We start from the raw sequence: 18,095 nt of genomic DNA, 5'->3' as shown, positions 1-18,095 counted from the left end.
AATTATTATGGCTGCTGTGCTTTAGAAATCCAAGGGTCTTGGGCCAGGGTGGTAACAGTGAACAAGATAAGAAGTAGTACTATTCTGTGGCTACATTTCGAAAGAACCAACAGAATTTTCTGATGGATTGGAGGTAGAGTGAGAGAGAAAGAGAGGAATCAAGGATGACTCCAAGGTTTGTGGTGTGAGCAACTTGCTGGAAAAATAGATTTGCTGTGGGAAAGCCTGCAGCTAGAAAGTGTTTGGGGGAAAGCTAGAGAATAGTTTTGGACATGTTAGTTTGAGATGTCAATTAGACATCCAGTGGAGATGATGAGTAGACAGTTTGATCCAAGACTGGACTTAAGGAATGAAGATTAACTAGAGCTATAAAGTTAGGCGTCATCAGCATGGATGTTATTTAAAGTCATGGGACTGGATTACCCAAGAGAGTGAAAAGAGAAGAGGACCAAGAAACACTTTTTAAAAACTATTGTAAGTTTTGAAGGCAGACTCCTTCTCATCTATATTTTTATATGCCTAGCATTTACCCTTACAATAAGCATGTAAATGCTAAAACAGGAGTCGCATGACCCTCTTAGTTCATTTATAGCTAATGCTAAGCACTCTAAGACTATAGCTGCCTCTTAAGATGGCCTGTCTTCTTTTAGGATTAGCTATGGAACAGGACTGGTACAAGATGCACTTTACATGATGTCAGATGGGTTGTCCTTTCAAAAGATTTCATATCTCCCTGGAAGAAGAAAGTTAGGATCTGAGGAACTATGTAAGAAAGCAAAATAAAATAACTCTGCCATTTTTTGTCTTGCCTTTCCCTGTTTTCATTATGCACAGGGCTAGGGAAGCCTTAGTATTTTACTCAGAACATGAAACTTTTACAAGGTGTCAAAAGAATTTGAAGCCTGGTAGGAACCTCCAAAAGTCAAAGACCATCTCCCCTTGTCTTAAGGAATATTATACTTAAATCATAAAACTCACCCAAACTCAATGAGTTCTTAACTGTGGGCAGGGTGGGACGTGAATCTGTCCTATTCTAGATTTAGCAAGAGACAAAACGTTTGCAAGAGTTCTGAATTACACATCTCCGTTGCTCCCCAGGCCCCAGCCTTTGATCATCTGATTGAGCAAAACCCTGAGTACAAAGCATAGAAAGCTTAAAATTTAGTAAGGGAGGTATAAATATATAAAAAGTTAAATAATAAAAGAATTAAGTTGTTAAGATTGTAGAGAGACTTGGATTAGAACTAACATTTTACACATTTTTAGGAGTACCATACTTCATAAAGTAACTTAAGCCAACCTACCCATCTTTTAGGGGTAGGTTGTCATCTTTTCCATTGGTGCCATGTGGCCTAGAGTGAGACCACCAGCCCTTTCTTGTTTGGATTCAAAGGATGCTCCAGTTACATGTCTGAATAGACTCTCAGACTTTTTCACACTCTTTACACTCAGCCTGCCTGTCATTTAAAATGTTTATGCTTATTTTTCTCTTTTATAATGTTGATTATAGGAAAGACACTTGGTTGTTTACTTCTGCTAACTTTATTAAACAGTAAATTCTTTAATTTTGCCAATGTTTCATCTTGTGAGGGATGGAATTGTCATGTCTATCATGCTGTCTGGAAGCTTTCTTTCCCCCAAGCTTTTTTCAGCCTTAAGAATGGAAGTTTATTCTTTAGACCTGGTGCCTACTTTGAGGGGATTGCAGGCTGATTTCTCTGAACTCTCCTTAACTTAAGACCTCAAGATATGTTGTCACAGAATTGATGCAGAGTGACCTACACAAAATTATCGTCTCTCCTCAACCACTCAGCTCAGATCATGTCAAAGTTTTTCTTTATCAGATTTTGCGAGGTAAGATTTTCTTTATGAAGAAAAAGGTAGTATGACTGTATAAATGAAATATTTTGCTTTTCATTTGAACTTGAACTAATCTGACCTTCCAAGGCTTTCTTCTTCCCTAAAGACTTTTTTGTTTTGATCAAAGTATATTTAATAATCTCTATACTTGATGTTAAATAAGAGGCTTTTAAGGGTGGCCAAATGGTTCTTATTTTTAGTAATGGAAGAGAAGGCCCTATCTAATTCATTAGGCAGTTGAGTGGATTAATCTAGGTGGGTAAACAAGCAGGATGGTTTATCAAGCAGGATGGTTTATCAAGCAGGGATGGTTTCTCACAGAGTTTTTACTAAACAGCCTTTAGTTGGAATACATGGCTGGCATCAGATGACTAAATTGAAAAGTAACTGTGTTCCCTATGGATGGCATCCATTCTTCAAGCCAGCCTGGTCAGAGTGTTAGCTGGCATACCTGAGTTCAAGTCTAAAAAACAAAATGACTCTTGAAGCCAAAGCATGGAGGAGACTGATAGAAACAGCCAGCTAAGTAATTCTCCAGACTGGCTCATGAAAAGAGCACTGACTTGATAAAGAAGCAATTTGGGCCAACATTTTTGGAGCTGCTTCTGGCCATCAGATGTGTCCTTCAGAATTTTGTTATTACAAATGGAGAATTGTTTAAAGCTGAAACAGCGTTCTTACCTAGTAAAATACTCCCCCCGACCCCGCCACGGGATTCATACAATTAAGACATTCTTTATAAAGATTGAAAAATGTCTGCCAAAAGGATTAAAACACATGCATAAAAACTAGAAAGTTCACTTTCCATAAATTTCTTGACATTCTGTGGTGGGGGGATGGAGGGAAGATATTGGATATTGGATCTTTTTTTACACTTGTCAAAAATGTGATTTGCTGTATTTTATTCAAAAGACTCAACCTTGAAGCATGACCTTTATCTAGCAATGCTAAAACCCCCAGTCATTTAAGGTGTCAAAAATATTTTGTAAGTAATTAATTACCCTCTTGATTCTCAGTGGTGGAGAATACTATCAACAAATCTGGGCAAGTTTCTGAATTTTGTCTCATCAATGAAAATCTGCCCTGGGAAAGGCTCCCTGTTGGCTGATGGGAACTATTTTGTTGGAGTAGGCTTCCAATCACAGATTGAAAGTATCAATAGCAGAGCTCCAGTAGCCATACTTATGAGCAATTCAAGGATATTGGTATGGTCAGCCTTAAATCCAGTGCCTAAAAAGCTTATCTATGCTTAAACCTAAATAATCTTTTGAATTATGGACATTATCTGTAGATTGTGTAAATCTTTGATGGTACTTCATTTTACTATAGCAAAATTATAGTTTTTTGAGGTAGGACTAAGTCAAGCTTTCAGTAATGCTCATTGTGCAGTTATTTAAGGAACAATTTTAAATCCTGTACTCTCTGTTTCTATGATTTTCCCCAAATGATTGTTTGAGTAAAAAGAATTAAATATCTGCAATTAAATCTGTTCGTTATTTCAGGTTTGAAGTATCTCCATTCAGCTGGCATTTTACATCGAGACATTAAGCCAGGGAATCTTCTTGTGAACAGCAACTGTGTTCTAAAGGTAGCTTTTCAGTTTATTTAAATATCTGAGAAAAAAATCAGAATGTCAAGGTGGGTTTAAGAACAAAATGTTTTTATAAAAGAAATAGTTAAAAATTGATTTTTTAAACTTTACCAAAAATTAAAGAACCCAGTTTTCTCTAGCAGTATTACTAGTCATGACCATAATAACTAATTTGTAGTCTTGACTCATGGTTTTTTCATGATTTTTTGGAAACACTGAAATTGGAATTATAATGTGACTAGAAAGAAGAATAGAGAAGATGGTTTTTTTTTTCAGAGTGTTCCATTATTAAAGTAAGTGTATATCAGAAGAAATATTGGTAGACCAGTAAGCTTTTATTTATATGAGAATGAAGTATGGCTTTTAAGAAGACTGTCCATGTTTCTGCACAGCTAAAATTTTTATATGCTGTTTGACTGAGGTAGTAGAGTAGGGAAGTGGAAACATTTAACAGTGAAAATACAAAGCCAGAAAGGGGTCAAATGTATTTCCACATATATAGTACCAACCTCCAGTTATTCTTCTGAAGGGGAATTGATTACAGGATTAAGTATAGTTAGCAGCGCCAAATTTCAAGTCGTCAGTTTTAATTTTACTTTTACCCTAGTGCCACCCGACCCCATTGTCCTTTGTTCGAGTGGCTCACAAATAGCAAAACACACATATATGCATTTCTACATCTCTAAGAGAGATTTGTATTAGCAGAACTCCTAAATAGGAAGAGGCCCACCATGTTTTCCCTATCATAGAAATTAGAGATGATGGCATTCCTAGAGCTGTGTCATCTCTGTGTAAACAAATTAAAATTCCTCTATTTTATGAGTGGCTACAGTATTATATTAAGTAAATATTCTTAACATTTCAAATTTGAAAAAGAAAAAACTTTTTAAAGTGTTGCCTACTTTAAAAGTAATCAAGATTGTCATTATCACTTAGCTTGTTGGCAGTTAAACTAAACGTTAAAACTGAATATATAAATTAATCTCATTTTTTATTTTAAATACTTTCTTTAAACTGTGGGCCAATTTTCTTTAAAAGCTGGTATGTTATACTGCTTTTGAATGAAAATTCTCCCTTCATTATAGCCTTGAAGAACTCTGTTCCTGTTTTAACTCCAGAAATATAAAAAAAAAACTATTTTTCATATTTTCCCTGAAAATAACTAACATTATAGTTTAGTCTTTTATTCCCACAGAGAAATTAATTATCCCCCAAATCCACTAACATAAATATTCTTTCTATAGGTCATTGAGTTCATTCCTCTGCCACCTTTTTCTTTTGAAAGAGAGCTACAACCTATCCCCATAATTCATTTTAATTTTTAAAAGATAAAAAAAAAAAATTAAAAACCTTATAGTCAGGAATTCTTTGTCCTTTTCAGACCAAATCAGTTTTATGACAATTTAAGCCAATTTCTTTTTATTTCGGTTTCTGTTTGGAGAACTTCACAAAGCATTTTGTGTAGAACCTGTCATGCTTGATGCCATTAACTGCTTGAAGTCCATTTTCCAGATCATCTGTTATGGTAGTGTAACCTCTGGCTGTATAAATGAGCAACCAAAGGAAAATGTCGTTTATGAATAAACAACATACAGATCAGAACAAACTGAAATTTTGCTTAGCTCCTTTGACTTATCTTAGCGGCCTATTTTTAAAAGCCAGAGTAGAGTGCCAGGCTATGGACACTAATTCTCTCTTCTCAAATGTACAAATTCATCAAAAATAATTATGATAAAACATTTTTTAATTTAATTGCTTTATTGAGGTCATACTGGCTTATAACATTGCATAATTTCAGGTGTACATTATTATATGTCAGTTTCTGTATAGACTACATTGTGCTTACCACCAATAGTCTAGGTCTTATCCATCATCATACATATGTGCCCCTTTCACCCTCCCCCCAACCCCCTTCCCTTCTGGTAACAACTAATCTGTTCTCCTTATCCATGTGTTTGGATAAAACATTTCTTTTAAACTAGTATCCTTTCATATTGTGAATATATTTTATTTTCTATTAAGAACAAAATGGATAATTTTGCTGGAAATCTCAATATTGTTTTGGTTATCTGATCATATAAACTTCTTACCTTGAGTTTAGCTTGTCTTCCAGATAAATTGCCAAAAATGACTCCAGATCAGACTGATGTTTTTAACAGAGGACTTGCTTTATGACAGAAAACATTTCTTGTCGGTTGGGTGGTTAGTTTTTTTAATATAAATACAAAAAATATGTAGGGAAGTGGATTTACGTTTTTTCCTTTAGTTTTGTTTTAAAAGGTAACCACCTATGGCTAAGTGGTTAAAGTTCCGCACTCCAGTTCGGCAGCCCGGGTTCTTGGGTCCAGATCCTGTGCGTGGACCTACTCCACTCATGGACTCCAGTCACCTACTCTACTCAGCCATGCTGTGGAGGCATCCCACATAAAAAACAGAGGAAGACTTGCACAGGTGTTAGCTCAGGGCTAATCTTCCTCACCCAAAATAAAAACAAAAACAAACAAATAAATAAATAGTTAAATTCTAAAAAAATAAATAAAATAAAAGGTATCCAAAAAATTCAAGGCCAAGTAATAGAGTTTTTAAATTTTATGTGTTACTTGAACACTAGCCTTTGGGAGGATTTGATAAACAACTTATGCTTTTTTTCGTTTTTGGTATGGTTTTTCTGTGTGGTCTGGAAATTTTTACTTCATTTTTAAGTTTTAAAGATGTTAGCTTTATATTGATTCATCCCCACATACAAACATGGATTCATATGATGTGACCAGACATAGTAGATTCAAGACAGAAAGAGAGGATTGCCAAAAATTAGGGATAAAATTTGTTTCCTTTAAAGCAGTGATTTTCAAACGATTTTCAAGCTGCCAAATAAAATCTTTTGCTGGGACCTCATCTTAGAAAACAGATAAAAAGTGTTATTTCGCCACTTATAATATTGACTCATAAAGTTAGTCAGTGTGAGTGCTGAAGCTTCATTGGCCATTACTCTCTTATCTCATCCTCAGTGCTCCCAGTTTTTGTTTTGGTTGCCCAGTATCAGGAAAATCTTAATTCCTGAAAATAAGTGGAACTTGCTGATGGTGGCACTGCTGCTGTTTACTCACAGCTCACCTTGCAACCTCAGCCTCAACTTTTCAGTTGAACAGAAATAGCAAGAAAAGATTTATTCCTAGGTCTGCATATAAATTAACCAGTCTTTCTCATTTACCGTGTATGTCACCAGGTTCTAGCATACTGTCTAAAACCTAACAAGTGCTCAATTAAAATTTTATGGCATTAAGAAATGAATGAACCTAGTAGCATTGTTATTCTACAATGTGCTACATTGTGACATATTCACACATTTCAGTGTGAATTAGTATTTTAAATAGATAGAAACTTGTAGAGTTTAGGTAAAATGTTTATAGAACTCCTGAAGTACGTCCTCAGAATTGGATTCATCAGGACTCAGTTTGAAACCCATAGCTTTAAAGAAATTTTACTGTATATATTCCATAAAGACAGTGAACATAGTTCAGGAGGTCTTCGAGATATACCTTTTTTTTTCTTATAATGTCTTCCTCAATAAGACAGCCTTGAAAATAGATAGCTTGGTTTCTACATTAAACCTAGAAATATGCATTCAGCTGGTTTTTTGGTTTCGTTATCAATTGAAAACAGATTAAAGGTGAGAAGCATATTTTTAAGATATATCGTTTTATATAGAAATATGGAAGTTTGAGACTTTTCTTTCCTTTCATACAAATAAGATCAAATTATATATAGTAGTCCCCCCTTATCCATGGAGAATACGTTCCAAGCCCCCCAGTTGATGCCTGAAACCACAGATAGTACTAAACCCTGTATATACTGTTTTTTCCTATACATACATACCTATGATAAAGTTTAATTTATAAATTAGGCACAGTAGGAGATTAACAACAATAACTAATAATAAAATAGAACAGTTATAACAATATACTATCATAAACCATAGCAACCTCAGCATGTGATTTTTTTTCTTTCCTTATTAAGTCGATAACTCTCACTTTTTCACCTAAAGGAAGCACTTTATGGCTTCTCTTTGGCATATCCAAATTGCCAGCATCACTCTTCTTGCATTTTGAGGTCATTATTAAGTGAAATAAGGGTTACTTGAACACAAGCACTGCAATACCGTGAAGTCAGTCTGATAACCCAGATAGCTACTAAGTGACTAACGGGCGGGTAGCTTATACAGCCTGGATACACTAGACAAAGGGACGATTCATGTCCTGGGTGGGACGGAGTGATTTGGCACGAGATTCCATCCTGCTACTCAATTTAAAATTTATGAAGTGCTTATTTCCGATATTTTCCATGTAATATTTTCGGACTGTGGTTGACCTCGGGTAACTGAAACCTCGGAAAGTGAAAACCGTGGATAAGGGGAAGAAACTACTATATTGACACAAATGTACTCTACCTGTATTATTGAATGCTTTTCAAAGTTCAGAGGTCTATCAAGATTTTGGTTTTTTGTTTTGTTTTACTTTTCCATTTGTAAATATATTTGTCTATTTGACAATATTTTGATAATCTTTTTTGTTTAGATTTGTGATTTTGGATTGGCCAGAGTAGAAGAATTAGATGAATCTCGTCATATGACTCAGGAAGTTGTTACTCAGTATTATCGGGCTCCGGAAATCCTGATGGGCAGCCGTCATTACAGCAATGCTATTGACATCTGGTCTGTCGGATGTATCTTTGCAGAACTACTAGGACGAAGAATACTGTTTCAGGCACAGAGTCCCATTCAGCAGGTATGATTTCACTTTAGGTTTTAGTAGCTTTCCATTCTATTACAGATTTAAAGGAAAAACCATCTTGCATACTTCTTGGGGTTATTCATTGTACTAAATTGCTTTTAGCAAATTCAAGTTCACTTAAAATTCAGAAAGTTATGAAGTTGAAGATTACAGAGAGATTCATTTTGTAACTACGAGCCTATTAGAGGGAGTGTTGACTTTATTACGTGCACTGGTACATAGCAGCAGACTCTACTGTAACAGTTTGCACAGGTATAATCTTGAGTTGTTAGAGAGCCTCTGTTCTGTCTAACTGAATGAGTCTGACTTGAAAATGTATTTGGTGACTTAATGTACTTATACTTTGTGCTTAGAATATAAATTTTGAGTGTTGATTTCTTTAAATCTGAACATTTAGAAACATTTCCAACCTTTATTATTAGACTAAAATATTTAAATATGGCAGAGAACATCAGAAGCTAAATAAAATGTAGCTTAGGAAACCATTCGTGATACTTTAATTGTTTGCCTTTATAGCTAATTCATTACTATACATATTGGGATAATTCCTAATTATTTTTTATTCGTAAATTTTAACGATATGGTTTGCATGAGAATAATGTAACAAATGATGAGCTCAGGCTGTAGAATTAAATTGGTGGGTTCAAATCCTAGCTGTGCCACTAACTATCTATTAAATCTTGGGCAAGTTAAATTGTTCTGGAGATTTTTGTGCAGATTATGAAGTAGTAAAGCTGAAAATAAGGGCTGGCACATAGTGAGAATTCAGTAAATGTTAGCAATTATGATGGTGGTGTGCCAGGCTGCCAGGGATACAGCAGTAAATAAAACAAAGTTAGTTTCTGCCTTTGTGAAACTTTCACATGAGACAGAAAATAAATAAGTATACAAATAAATATAATCCCAAGTAATGATAAACTCTATGAAGAAAAAATTAAACCAGGTTAAGGGTAGAGAATGGTGATGGAGCAGAGCAGTGCTAAAGGATTGTCTGAGGGGATAACATTTGAGGAGTGACCCAAGTGAAATGAGGGAGCAAGATACTGGGGAAGAGTGTTCCAGGAAAAGAGACACTAGCATAGTGAAGCCTCTGAGGCAGGAACAAGTGTGGCCTATTGGAGGGATGGCATGATCACAGAAGAGCACGTAGGAGATGAGGTCAGAGAGAGAGAAAGAGCCTGACCATGGCGACCTGAGAAGGACTTTGGATTTTATTCTGTCCAAAGTGTCATGGAAAGCTATAGGAAGGTTTTGAGCAAGGGAGTGTTAAGATCTGATTGATCGCATTTTAAAAGATCACCCTGACTACTGTGTATCTTTGTAAATAATTCATGCACTTGGCCAAAAATGGAATCATGTTATGCTCTTTCTACAAAGAATTGTTAACTGATACATTAGCAACTATATGTGCGGGGCCGGCCCCATGGCGTAGTGGTTAAGTGGGCGGGGTCTGCTGCAGGCAGCCTGGGTTCGGATCCTGGGTGCGCACTGACGCACTGCTTGTGAGGCCATGCTGTGGCGGCTTCCCATATAAAGTGGAGGAAGATGGGCACGGATGTTAGCTCAGAGCCAGTCTTCCTCAGCAAAAAGCAGAGGATTGGCAGATGTCAGCACAGGGCTGATCTTCCTCACAAAAAAAAAAAAAAGAAACTGTATGTGCTATGATCAACATTTAAATTTATTTCTCTGCTATGCGTTCAAAGTCTATTTTTTAAAAATATACATCTTAAAAATCAATCCTGGTGATAAAAAATTATCATATATAGTCTAATGTTGGGTACTATTGACAGTATCTAGTTTACTGTTCAATTTCTAGAAAGTAGAGTTTAACAGACCTACCTGTAAGGCTGTCAAATCTAGACATAAGAAGGTGCCATAGAGAAAAGCTTAAGTAAAAATTAAAGGGTTGTTCAAATCCCATATATTGAACAAGGATCTTGAGTTGCTGCTGAAAAGAATATATAAAGGAAAGTGTGAAACAACTGGAATGAGATTCAGATATCTCGTTTTCTAGAGAAATACATAGGTCTTGAGTTTGCCAGTCTGGCATAGCCACTAAAGGAGAACTCACATCTGTCTATCATCAGTGTATTTTGGGGTGAGAAATCAAGATCTAAAATGGGAGAAGAGTCTAACTTCTAAATGGACATAGTTATTTTCTGTAGCCTTTTCTCTGGGTCTTTGAGAAATAAATACCCTAGGTACTGTAGTACCAGTGCACTTCATAAAAATATTTCTCATCCATGGATCTGACCTATTTTAGACAACTTTCTGAATGTTTCCATTTGTTTTCATGAGCCAGTCATTTCCTTCTGCCTTTAGTGTAGTTGTTAGAGGTCCAAAATTATCACCAACAGACTTTTCCCAAAAAGCTTTGTATGGAAATCTACTTCTGTGGAAAACAAGCTTCTCAAGTATCTCCATTAGGCTGGAAGGCGGTGATACTGAGGGCTACCCCATGGTTTAGATAAGTGCAGAAAATAGTACTTTATATTTGGCAACCCCAGAACCAGGAAAAGAAGTATTCTCTAGGTAATAATTTTCCATCCTGGAGGAATCTGAATGAAATGTTATTGCTAATTAGCTTATGAAGTTAGAACAATTGTAGCACTACAGAAAATTGTTAAGGTAATTCCCTACAAAGACTAGTTTGTGAAAAGACCGTTTTTATTGGTCTCTCTTATTGTACCCGGCTAGCTAAATGTGGCCTTATGTGGTGTCATAGTTTTCTAAGTACCACGGTTTTCTGCCAATGTAAGAGATTTTCTAGTATGACTAGGATGTAAAGGGTGTGTACTGGCCCAAACATTGATAGCTTAGCTTTCATTTCAGGTGTGAATGTTCTGAGTATTTACTAAATCAGGTGCCTGATTTGTGGATTAGCTTCTGGATGAGCCTGAATCGGTTTGAAGCATCAGAATCCATTCATTAACTGTTTGAAAAGAACAGCCATTAGCCATCAGCAAAAGAGCAGTTGACCTCTGCAAGGATCATAGGGTAGCTATGGTATCAAGACTCAGGGCAGGTAGATGCAGACTCCTAAACTACTATAGCCTTAGAATGCCATGCTTGCCAAAACATATTTTTTGTGTTTCTATCATATAGATTGCTAATTAACATTTTTTGGTTTTTTTAATAGTCCAGAAAGTGAAAGTAAGGATTCCTATCAGTCAATCTGGAACTTGCCTTAAAGTAGTTTGTTTTTTTCTTTTCCCCCATATTTAGTCCTCATCTCTAAGGCTGTGATTTTAAGAGTAATGAAAAGTTGTTTCCATGAGCTTACTATCCATCTGTATTTCATGTTTCCTTGCAGTTGGATTTGATCACGGATCTCTTGGGCACACCATCACTGGAAGCAATGAGGACGGCTTGTGAAGGCGCTAAGGCACACATACTCAGGGGTCCTCATAAACAGGTAAAAGGAGAGAGAGGGGATCTGTATTTGGTAACCATCTCTTTGGGCAGGATTTCCCTTCCAGTGGAATAATGAATTGAGAATTGTTAAACAAAAACGTTACTTGTAGGTTGTATTTTTTATATGTCATGGCCATAAGTAAGAAATTGTTAAATATTTGTCAAACCAAATAAAATATGGTAGTTCCCAATGCTATCTTAAAAGTAAATATTGTTTTAGCATCTTTGCTAGTAAATGACCCCTGGCTTTTTGTCTCTTGGTTTTTGTGTCTGGGAGAAGTTACTGGGGGTGAAGCTTTGACCTCAGTGCCATAACCTAGCACACGTATATCAAGATGTCCTTTCCAAATACTGAGCCAAAATGCATACTATCTCTTATTCCAGCCAGGAATGTGAAATTATTTCTATTGCACTCTGGCCACTAACACAGAATCAGATGTGAATGTTGTTAGAAGTATGAAGAGAGATTGCCAGATTTGCACTGATCAGTATTACTTGCAACCAGCCAAGTCACTGTAGAGAAAGACAAGATGGTTTTTATCTCCACCCTGTTCATTTAGCAGCATTTTTTAAAAGCACTTTCCTAATCTCCTTTGGACAAGAGCTTAATGATGTGAAGAGTAAGTAAGGGGAATACTTTTCCTAGGAACAACAAACTGAAACAAAGAGAAGGCTTGAACAGGAAGACTCAGCAACTAGTTTTCCTGGGCTTTGCCTTGGTTTCTTTTAAATTAGGCATTTAGATGATCTCATTGATCATTAGAAGATCTGATTGATATGATTGATTGACCAAATGACAGACCCAGTTGGACACTCCTCTCAAATTACCAGCCAGACGTTTGGTCAAGGCCTTGCCTTCCTCTTGCCTTTCCCTCTCTCTAATTCTGGTGTGACTCCAGAGCTTCCATTTTCACAGGCATAAAGGGCAATGGGTAAAGTAACACCAGGCTGAACTAGTAAATAGAGATGTAGATGCTGGTATTTTAAATAGCCCCCTGCTGGTTACATCCTGCTCTTGCATTGAGTTTGGAATGATAAAATAATATGAGGGCCTAACACCCTTAGAAGAGCACAGTAAGTCCTAACCTAGAGAGAGGTTCTCTATTATAGAAGGAAGTAAAAAGATCTGTTTGGTCTGTTTATTGGCCAGTATCAGGAATATTGAACTAATTTATCAACACCTCGTGGTAAAGGTGTCATTGGAAGTAGCAAAATAGTTTTCCTCTTTTACTGACCTCTTTAGGTCAATAAATCTTGCCTGGCTAAAGGTAGCCAATAATGAAAAGTGGTGAAGATCAGACACCCTGGTGCAACCTTTCTACCTCTAGAGGAATTTTAACTGTTATTGCGAATGGTTGCTAGCTAATTAATCCTTTGTGTCCGAGTTGCTAAACACAGTCAAGAGAGCAAGACTTCCTAAGGAGTTTCCTGCCTGCTGTCTAGAACAGCTTGAAAATGTAACTTAACTGCACCAAAAGTCACTGTACACTCCTTTGAGTACTCCTGGCAAGTGAGTCCTTTTTCTACCAGAAATTTTTAAAATCTATTAGTTATAAAACCCTAGAACTTTCAATTAAATAAAAAATAGTAAATATATTATTGTGTAAAACAAAGGGGGAAAGAAAGGAAAATTTAAAGTTCCATATTTATTTAACCAGTTAAGTAGGTTAAGATGTTTAACCGAATCCTTTTTTATACGTTTTTATATGAATTGGCCTCCTTAACAGTAATGCTTCTTAGAGTTTAACATTTTGCTTATCACTGAGTTTAGTGATAGCCTTAAGAGAGCACTACAGTTAGGGGTAGCCCTGGGTAGTCTTGGTGTCAGAATATTTTGATTTTGGAGAGAAGACTGGTGGGGTAAAAACTAATTAGGAGACCATTTCTGCTCAAAGGCTAGATATGCTTTGCACAGACTTTAAAGTCTCATCTTTAGAAAGCTTTTAACCAGTGCTGGAAGTGTTCTCCTTAGGCAGGTGTTCATGGTCTTTGAACACTAACCCAAGTAGATTTGTCTAGAGTACGTTAAACCTACCGTATATAATTGAATGTAAATGAACCTAGCATATTACTTGGGTCCATTTTTCCCCTCCGTATGGAAATTCAGTTTTTTATCTATATTTGCTAATTGATCTTATACCACCACTGCTCTCAAGAGAAGTTAATAGACCCTTGAAGCTCTTTCCTTAAGCCATCGGTCGGGCTCTGTGTCTTCCCTTCCCACTCCCTACTCCTTCCCTTATTCCATGATGCATATCCTATAGGCCTATTGTTAGTCTGTTAGCAACCGTGTCCACTATTTTTGCCAGAACTGTAGCCGTGTCTGGTATTTTTGCAGTAAGTGTTTTTGCCATAGACATCTTTGCCACAAGCATTTTTCCCTCAAACATTTTCACAACATAACTTTTACGGCATATTGCCTTATAGCCATTCAGTTAAAATAACTGGTTGACAGTTTGGTTTCAACTAGAAAATACGGTGATAAAACTTACTGGAAGTGTGAAATAAGACAGTGTAAAGCCAGATTGCATTCTATACTAGAAAATGATAACATGCCAGTTTGCAAATCCTTTGTGAGCACAGTCATCCCTCTCACCCATCAAAACCAAAAGTTTACCAAACTATGACAAATATAAAAGAGGCAGCTAGTCATTCACAGCAGTCTTCGAGAGTATTAATTATCAGTTCTTTAGCTAATTTAGATATAACAGCTTGTTCTCTAATGCCATCTTTACCAAATTTGTCATGCAATATTAGAAGTTGAAGGCAAAAGAAGAATCAAGCTCTTCCTCCTATCCCCATACCAAAGAAAAAGAAATGGTTATGTGATTCCTGATGAGTATAAGTTTTGTGGAAATTTTTTACTATTTGATAGTGGAGAACATGATGTGGGCAGAATTTTGGTATTTGGCATAGAATCTGGCTTAGATGATTTGGTGAAATATGAAGACTGGGCGTGTGATGGAACGTTTAAATGTAGTCCAGATATGTACTACATGTTTCATTATGTCCTTTTCAATGTCCCTCTTTTATTTTATTTTTCATTATTTTATCTTTTATGGCAAAATTGCCTTATGGCCAATTAGTTATGTGGCGAAAATATTTGTGGCAAAGTTGCTTATGGCGAAAGTACCTAGAACTGTTAGCAGCTGCCTGAAGGTATCTCCATTCCTGTTATAGTGTTTAAAGCTGAGATTAGAAGACACACACCCACACACAAGTATATTTGGAATGTAGCCACTTAAATTTTTCTTTAACTTTAAAAGATTAATTTGGTCCCCAATCCAATATATACAACATTAAAGTTCTGTAGTTCTGTGTATCATGACTATTCTGCAAAGGGCGTAGTGCTTAGCTCAGTGCTCCACACCAGATATATACTCAGTTTATGTTTCTCTGGACTGTAGTGATTAAGAGTGTAGGCTGTGGTGTTGCTCTTGGGCCTACCACATTGCACAGTATGTTGAGTGCAGTCCCAGGAGTTGTACACTACAATTTTCAGACTGAATATGAATCCTGGCTCTACCAGTAACTCACTTTGTGACCTTAGGCAAATTACTTAACCTCTGTGTGCCTCAGTTCATTCATGTAAAATGGGAATAAAAATGGTTCCTACCTCATTAAATTATTATAATGATAAAGAGATAATGCATGCAAGGAGAGCATAGAATAGTGTCTGGCATTCTAAACATTTAATAAATATTAACAATTAAAGTTATCACTCTAAAATAGTAGATATAGCTTGTGATTTTTTTTTTTTTTAGATAATACTTATGATCAAGTGGGGCTTATCACAGGAATGCAAAGATGGTTCGCCTGCAGAAAATCCATTAATATATTTTGACATTTTAAATGAGAAAAATCACGATTATCTCAATTGATGCAGAAAAGGCATTAGATAAGGTTCAGTCCTTTTTATGCATCACCATGATGAAAGTTCTTTACAAAAACCTATAGAAAAATTTGAGATGAATTCTTTTTAAGCTTATGAACAAGGCAGAATGTATAACACATTACTAATTACATGAAATTAAAATGCATGCACACAGAAAGAGCCTCTGACTTTTAGAAAAGACTCCTAGTAATCTTCAGTGAACCTGCTTAGGCTAATTGGAGGTTTCCAGAGGACGAGCTATATCTTACTTTACTTATTCTAAATTACTTAATATAGGAGTTAGATTAACTATGCTTAAACTCATGAAGAATGCTAAAATTTTAATACAAGTTTTTGAGTTTGGACTATAAAAAGAACTAAACTTCTTTCAAGTAGTTCCCATTTAAGTAGCTACTCAAAGTTAGATGGAAATAACCATTATTTACTACTTATAATAATCATTCCTAACAATAATTAGAAGTTTGCTATGTACTATTCATTGTCCTAATCACTTCTTATATATTAGCTCCTTAAATGCTCATGACACTATAAGGTACCATTTATTGTTCCTTTTTACAGATGGGAGATAAGGGATTACAGAAGTTAAATAATATGCTTAAGGTCATAAGCCAGATCTCAAAAATAGGTTTCTCTAATTCTAAAACCTGTGTTCTTAGCCACTATACACTGCCTGGCACATACACCTTCACAGCAGATTGTTGGGTTTTTTTTTCAGTTTCATTTGTACATATGCAAGTAATATGTGAGTACACCTAAAATAAAAATTTTACAGAGAGTTAGTCATCCTTAGCTACCCCCCACGCCATCCCACTCTCCTCTGGATTCATTTGAGAATATCTTTCCAGACATTTTTCTATGCATTTATTTACGTGTATTTGTACAAACAGAACTATGTACTATTGTTTGTTGGAACTTTTAAAGAATATACAAATATATGTGTATATATATACACACACATACACACACACACAGAAGGATAACCTAATTGGCTGTCTTCTTTTTTTCTGTGTGTGTGAGGAAGATCAGCCCTGAGCTAACATCCGTGCTAATCCTCCTCTTTTTGCTGAGGAGGACTGGCTCTGAGCTAACATCTATTGCCAATCCTCCTCCTTTTTTCTCCCCCAAAGCCCCCGTAGGTAGTTGTATGTCATAGTTGCACACCCTTCTAGTTGCTGTATGTGGGAAGCAGCCTCAGCATGGCTGGAGAAGAGGTGCGTCGGTGCGCGCCCGGGATCCGAACCCGGGCCGCCAGTAGCAGAGCACGCGCACTTAACCGCTAAGCCACGGGGCCGGCCCCAGCTGCCTTCTTAAAGTCACAGATTACTGCCTCAAATTAATTTACTTGTGTTGGTTGATTAATATACATACTTCCATGTGGTGTGTCAATCAGGACTGTTTCCAGTGAAACTCAGTTAAAACTGGCTTAAGCGAACAAGGAAACTTACTGGCTCATATAACTGAGAAGTCTTGAGCTACAACTGACTTCAGGCCCTGCTGGATTCAAGCAGTCAAGTGATGTTCCATGCCAGGAATCTGACTCTTTTCTGTTCTGTTTTCCTGTATACTAGCTTCGTTTTCAGACAGGCTTTCCCCCATGTGTTTGCAAAAATGGAACCAGCAGTCCAGGCCTATGTTCTACTAGCATATGAATCCTTCAGGAAAGAACGTTCCCAAATAGATCTAGAAAAAACATTTGGAAGGGGTCTGATTCAGTTAGAAATGTGTTTGGTTATGAGTAATAGAAAATCTAGCTTACAGTGGTTTAAAGAAATAGGAGTTCATTTTTTCCTCAAATCATGAAGTTCAGAGGTAGGCAGTCTAGAGCTAGTATAGCAGCTCAATTACGTTATCAAGGATCTAGTTGTTTTCTTTCGTTCTTTCTGCTTTGTCATCTTTAAAATGTTGACTTCATACTCTCTTGCTTAGTGCCTCATGGTCACAAAATGGCTGTAGCTTGTCCAAAGATCATACCCACATTCAAAGCAAGAAAATGGAGGAAAGAGGGAGTACTAGAACAAGAATGTCTGTCCCTTTTATCAGGAACGCAAAAGTTTTCCCAGGAGCCTGCCTAGCAAACTTCTGCTTATATGTCATTATCCAGAACTGTGTAATATGTGGCCTCCCAGATGCAAGACAGGCTGAAAAAATGAGTGTTTTCTATCCTATATAATAAAAGTAGATAAGGGAGAAGAGGATTGGAGGTATGTGTTGGGTTAGCCATACCATTGGCTGTCCCTTACCTGTTTTAAACCATGTGCCCATCCTGGAGCCAGTCGTGGTGCTCAGGGGACTATATCATTTCATTGGCCAGGCCTGGGTCAGGTGCCTGTCCTTGGAGTTGGGAGATTGATATCAAGCCCAGACAAACCACTTGATTTTAGAGTGAGAAGGAAGTGGTTCCCCAAAGGTCAGGGAATGCTAGGCAGGCAGAAACACTGTACACTATTTTTATTATTTGCCTCTTTTCTACAACTCAGAATCTTGGATGAAGGGAATCTTAGCTCCCACAGCCCAAGTATCTATTCAGGTAGATACTTGTTGAGGC

General features: G+C 36.6%; 1 protein-coding gene across 2 annotated transcripts in view; it reads left to right on the top strand.

The window, feature by feature from the left end:
* The window catches only part of NLK (nemo like kinase), a 167,751-nt gene that overhangs the window by 135,668 nt on the left and 13,988 nt on the right, over positions 1-18,095 (top strand). For both annotated transcript variants that reach the window (XM_058560286.1, XM_058560285.1), the window contains exons 4-7: positions 1,748-1,854; positions 3,363-3,448; positions 8,026-8,235; positions 11,555-11,656. In XM_058560286.1, coding sequence (XP_058416269.1) covers positions 1,748-1,854; positions 3,363-3,448; positions 8,026-8,235; positions 11,555-11,656 — 505 coding nt within the window. The remainder of the gene's footprint in view (positions 1-1,747; positions 1,855-3,362; positions 3,449-8,025; positions 8,236-11,554; positions 11,657-18,095) is intronic.

The sequence above is a fragment of the Diceros bicornis genome, chromosome 18, assembly GCF_020826845.1.
Source record: "Diceros bicornis minor isolate mBicDic1 chromosome 18, mDicBic1.mat.cur, whole genome shotgun sequence".
Classification (NCBI taxonomy): domain Eukaryota; kingdom Metazoa; phylum Chordata; class Mammalia; order Perissodactyla; family Rhinocerotidae; genus Diceros; species Diceros bicornis.
Note: the sequence above shows the minus strand (reverse complement) of the source record. Positions and strands in the feature narration are given on the sequence as shown.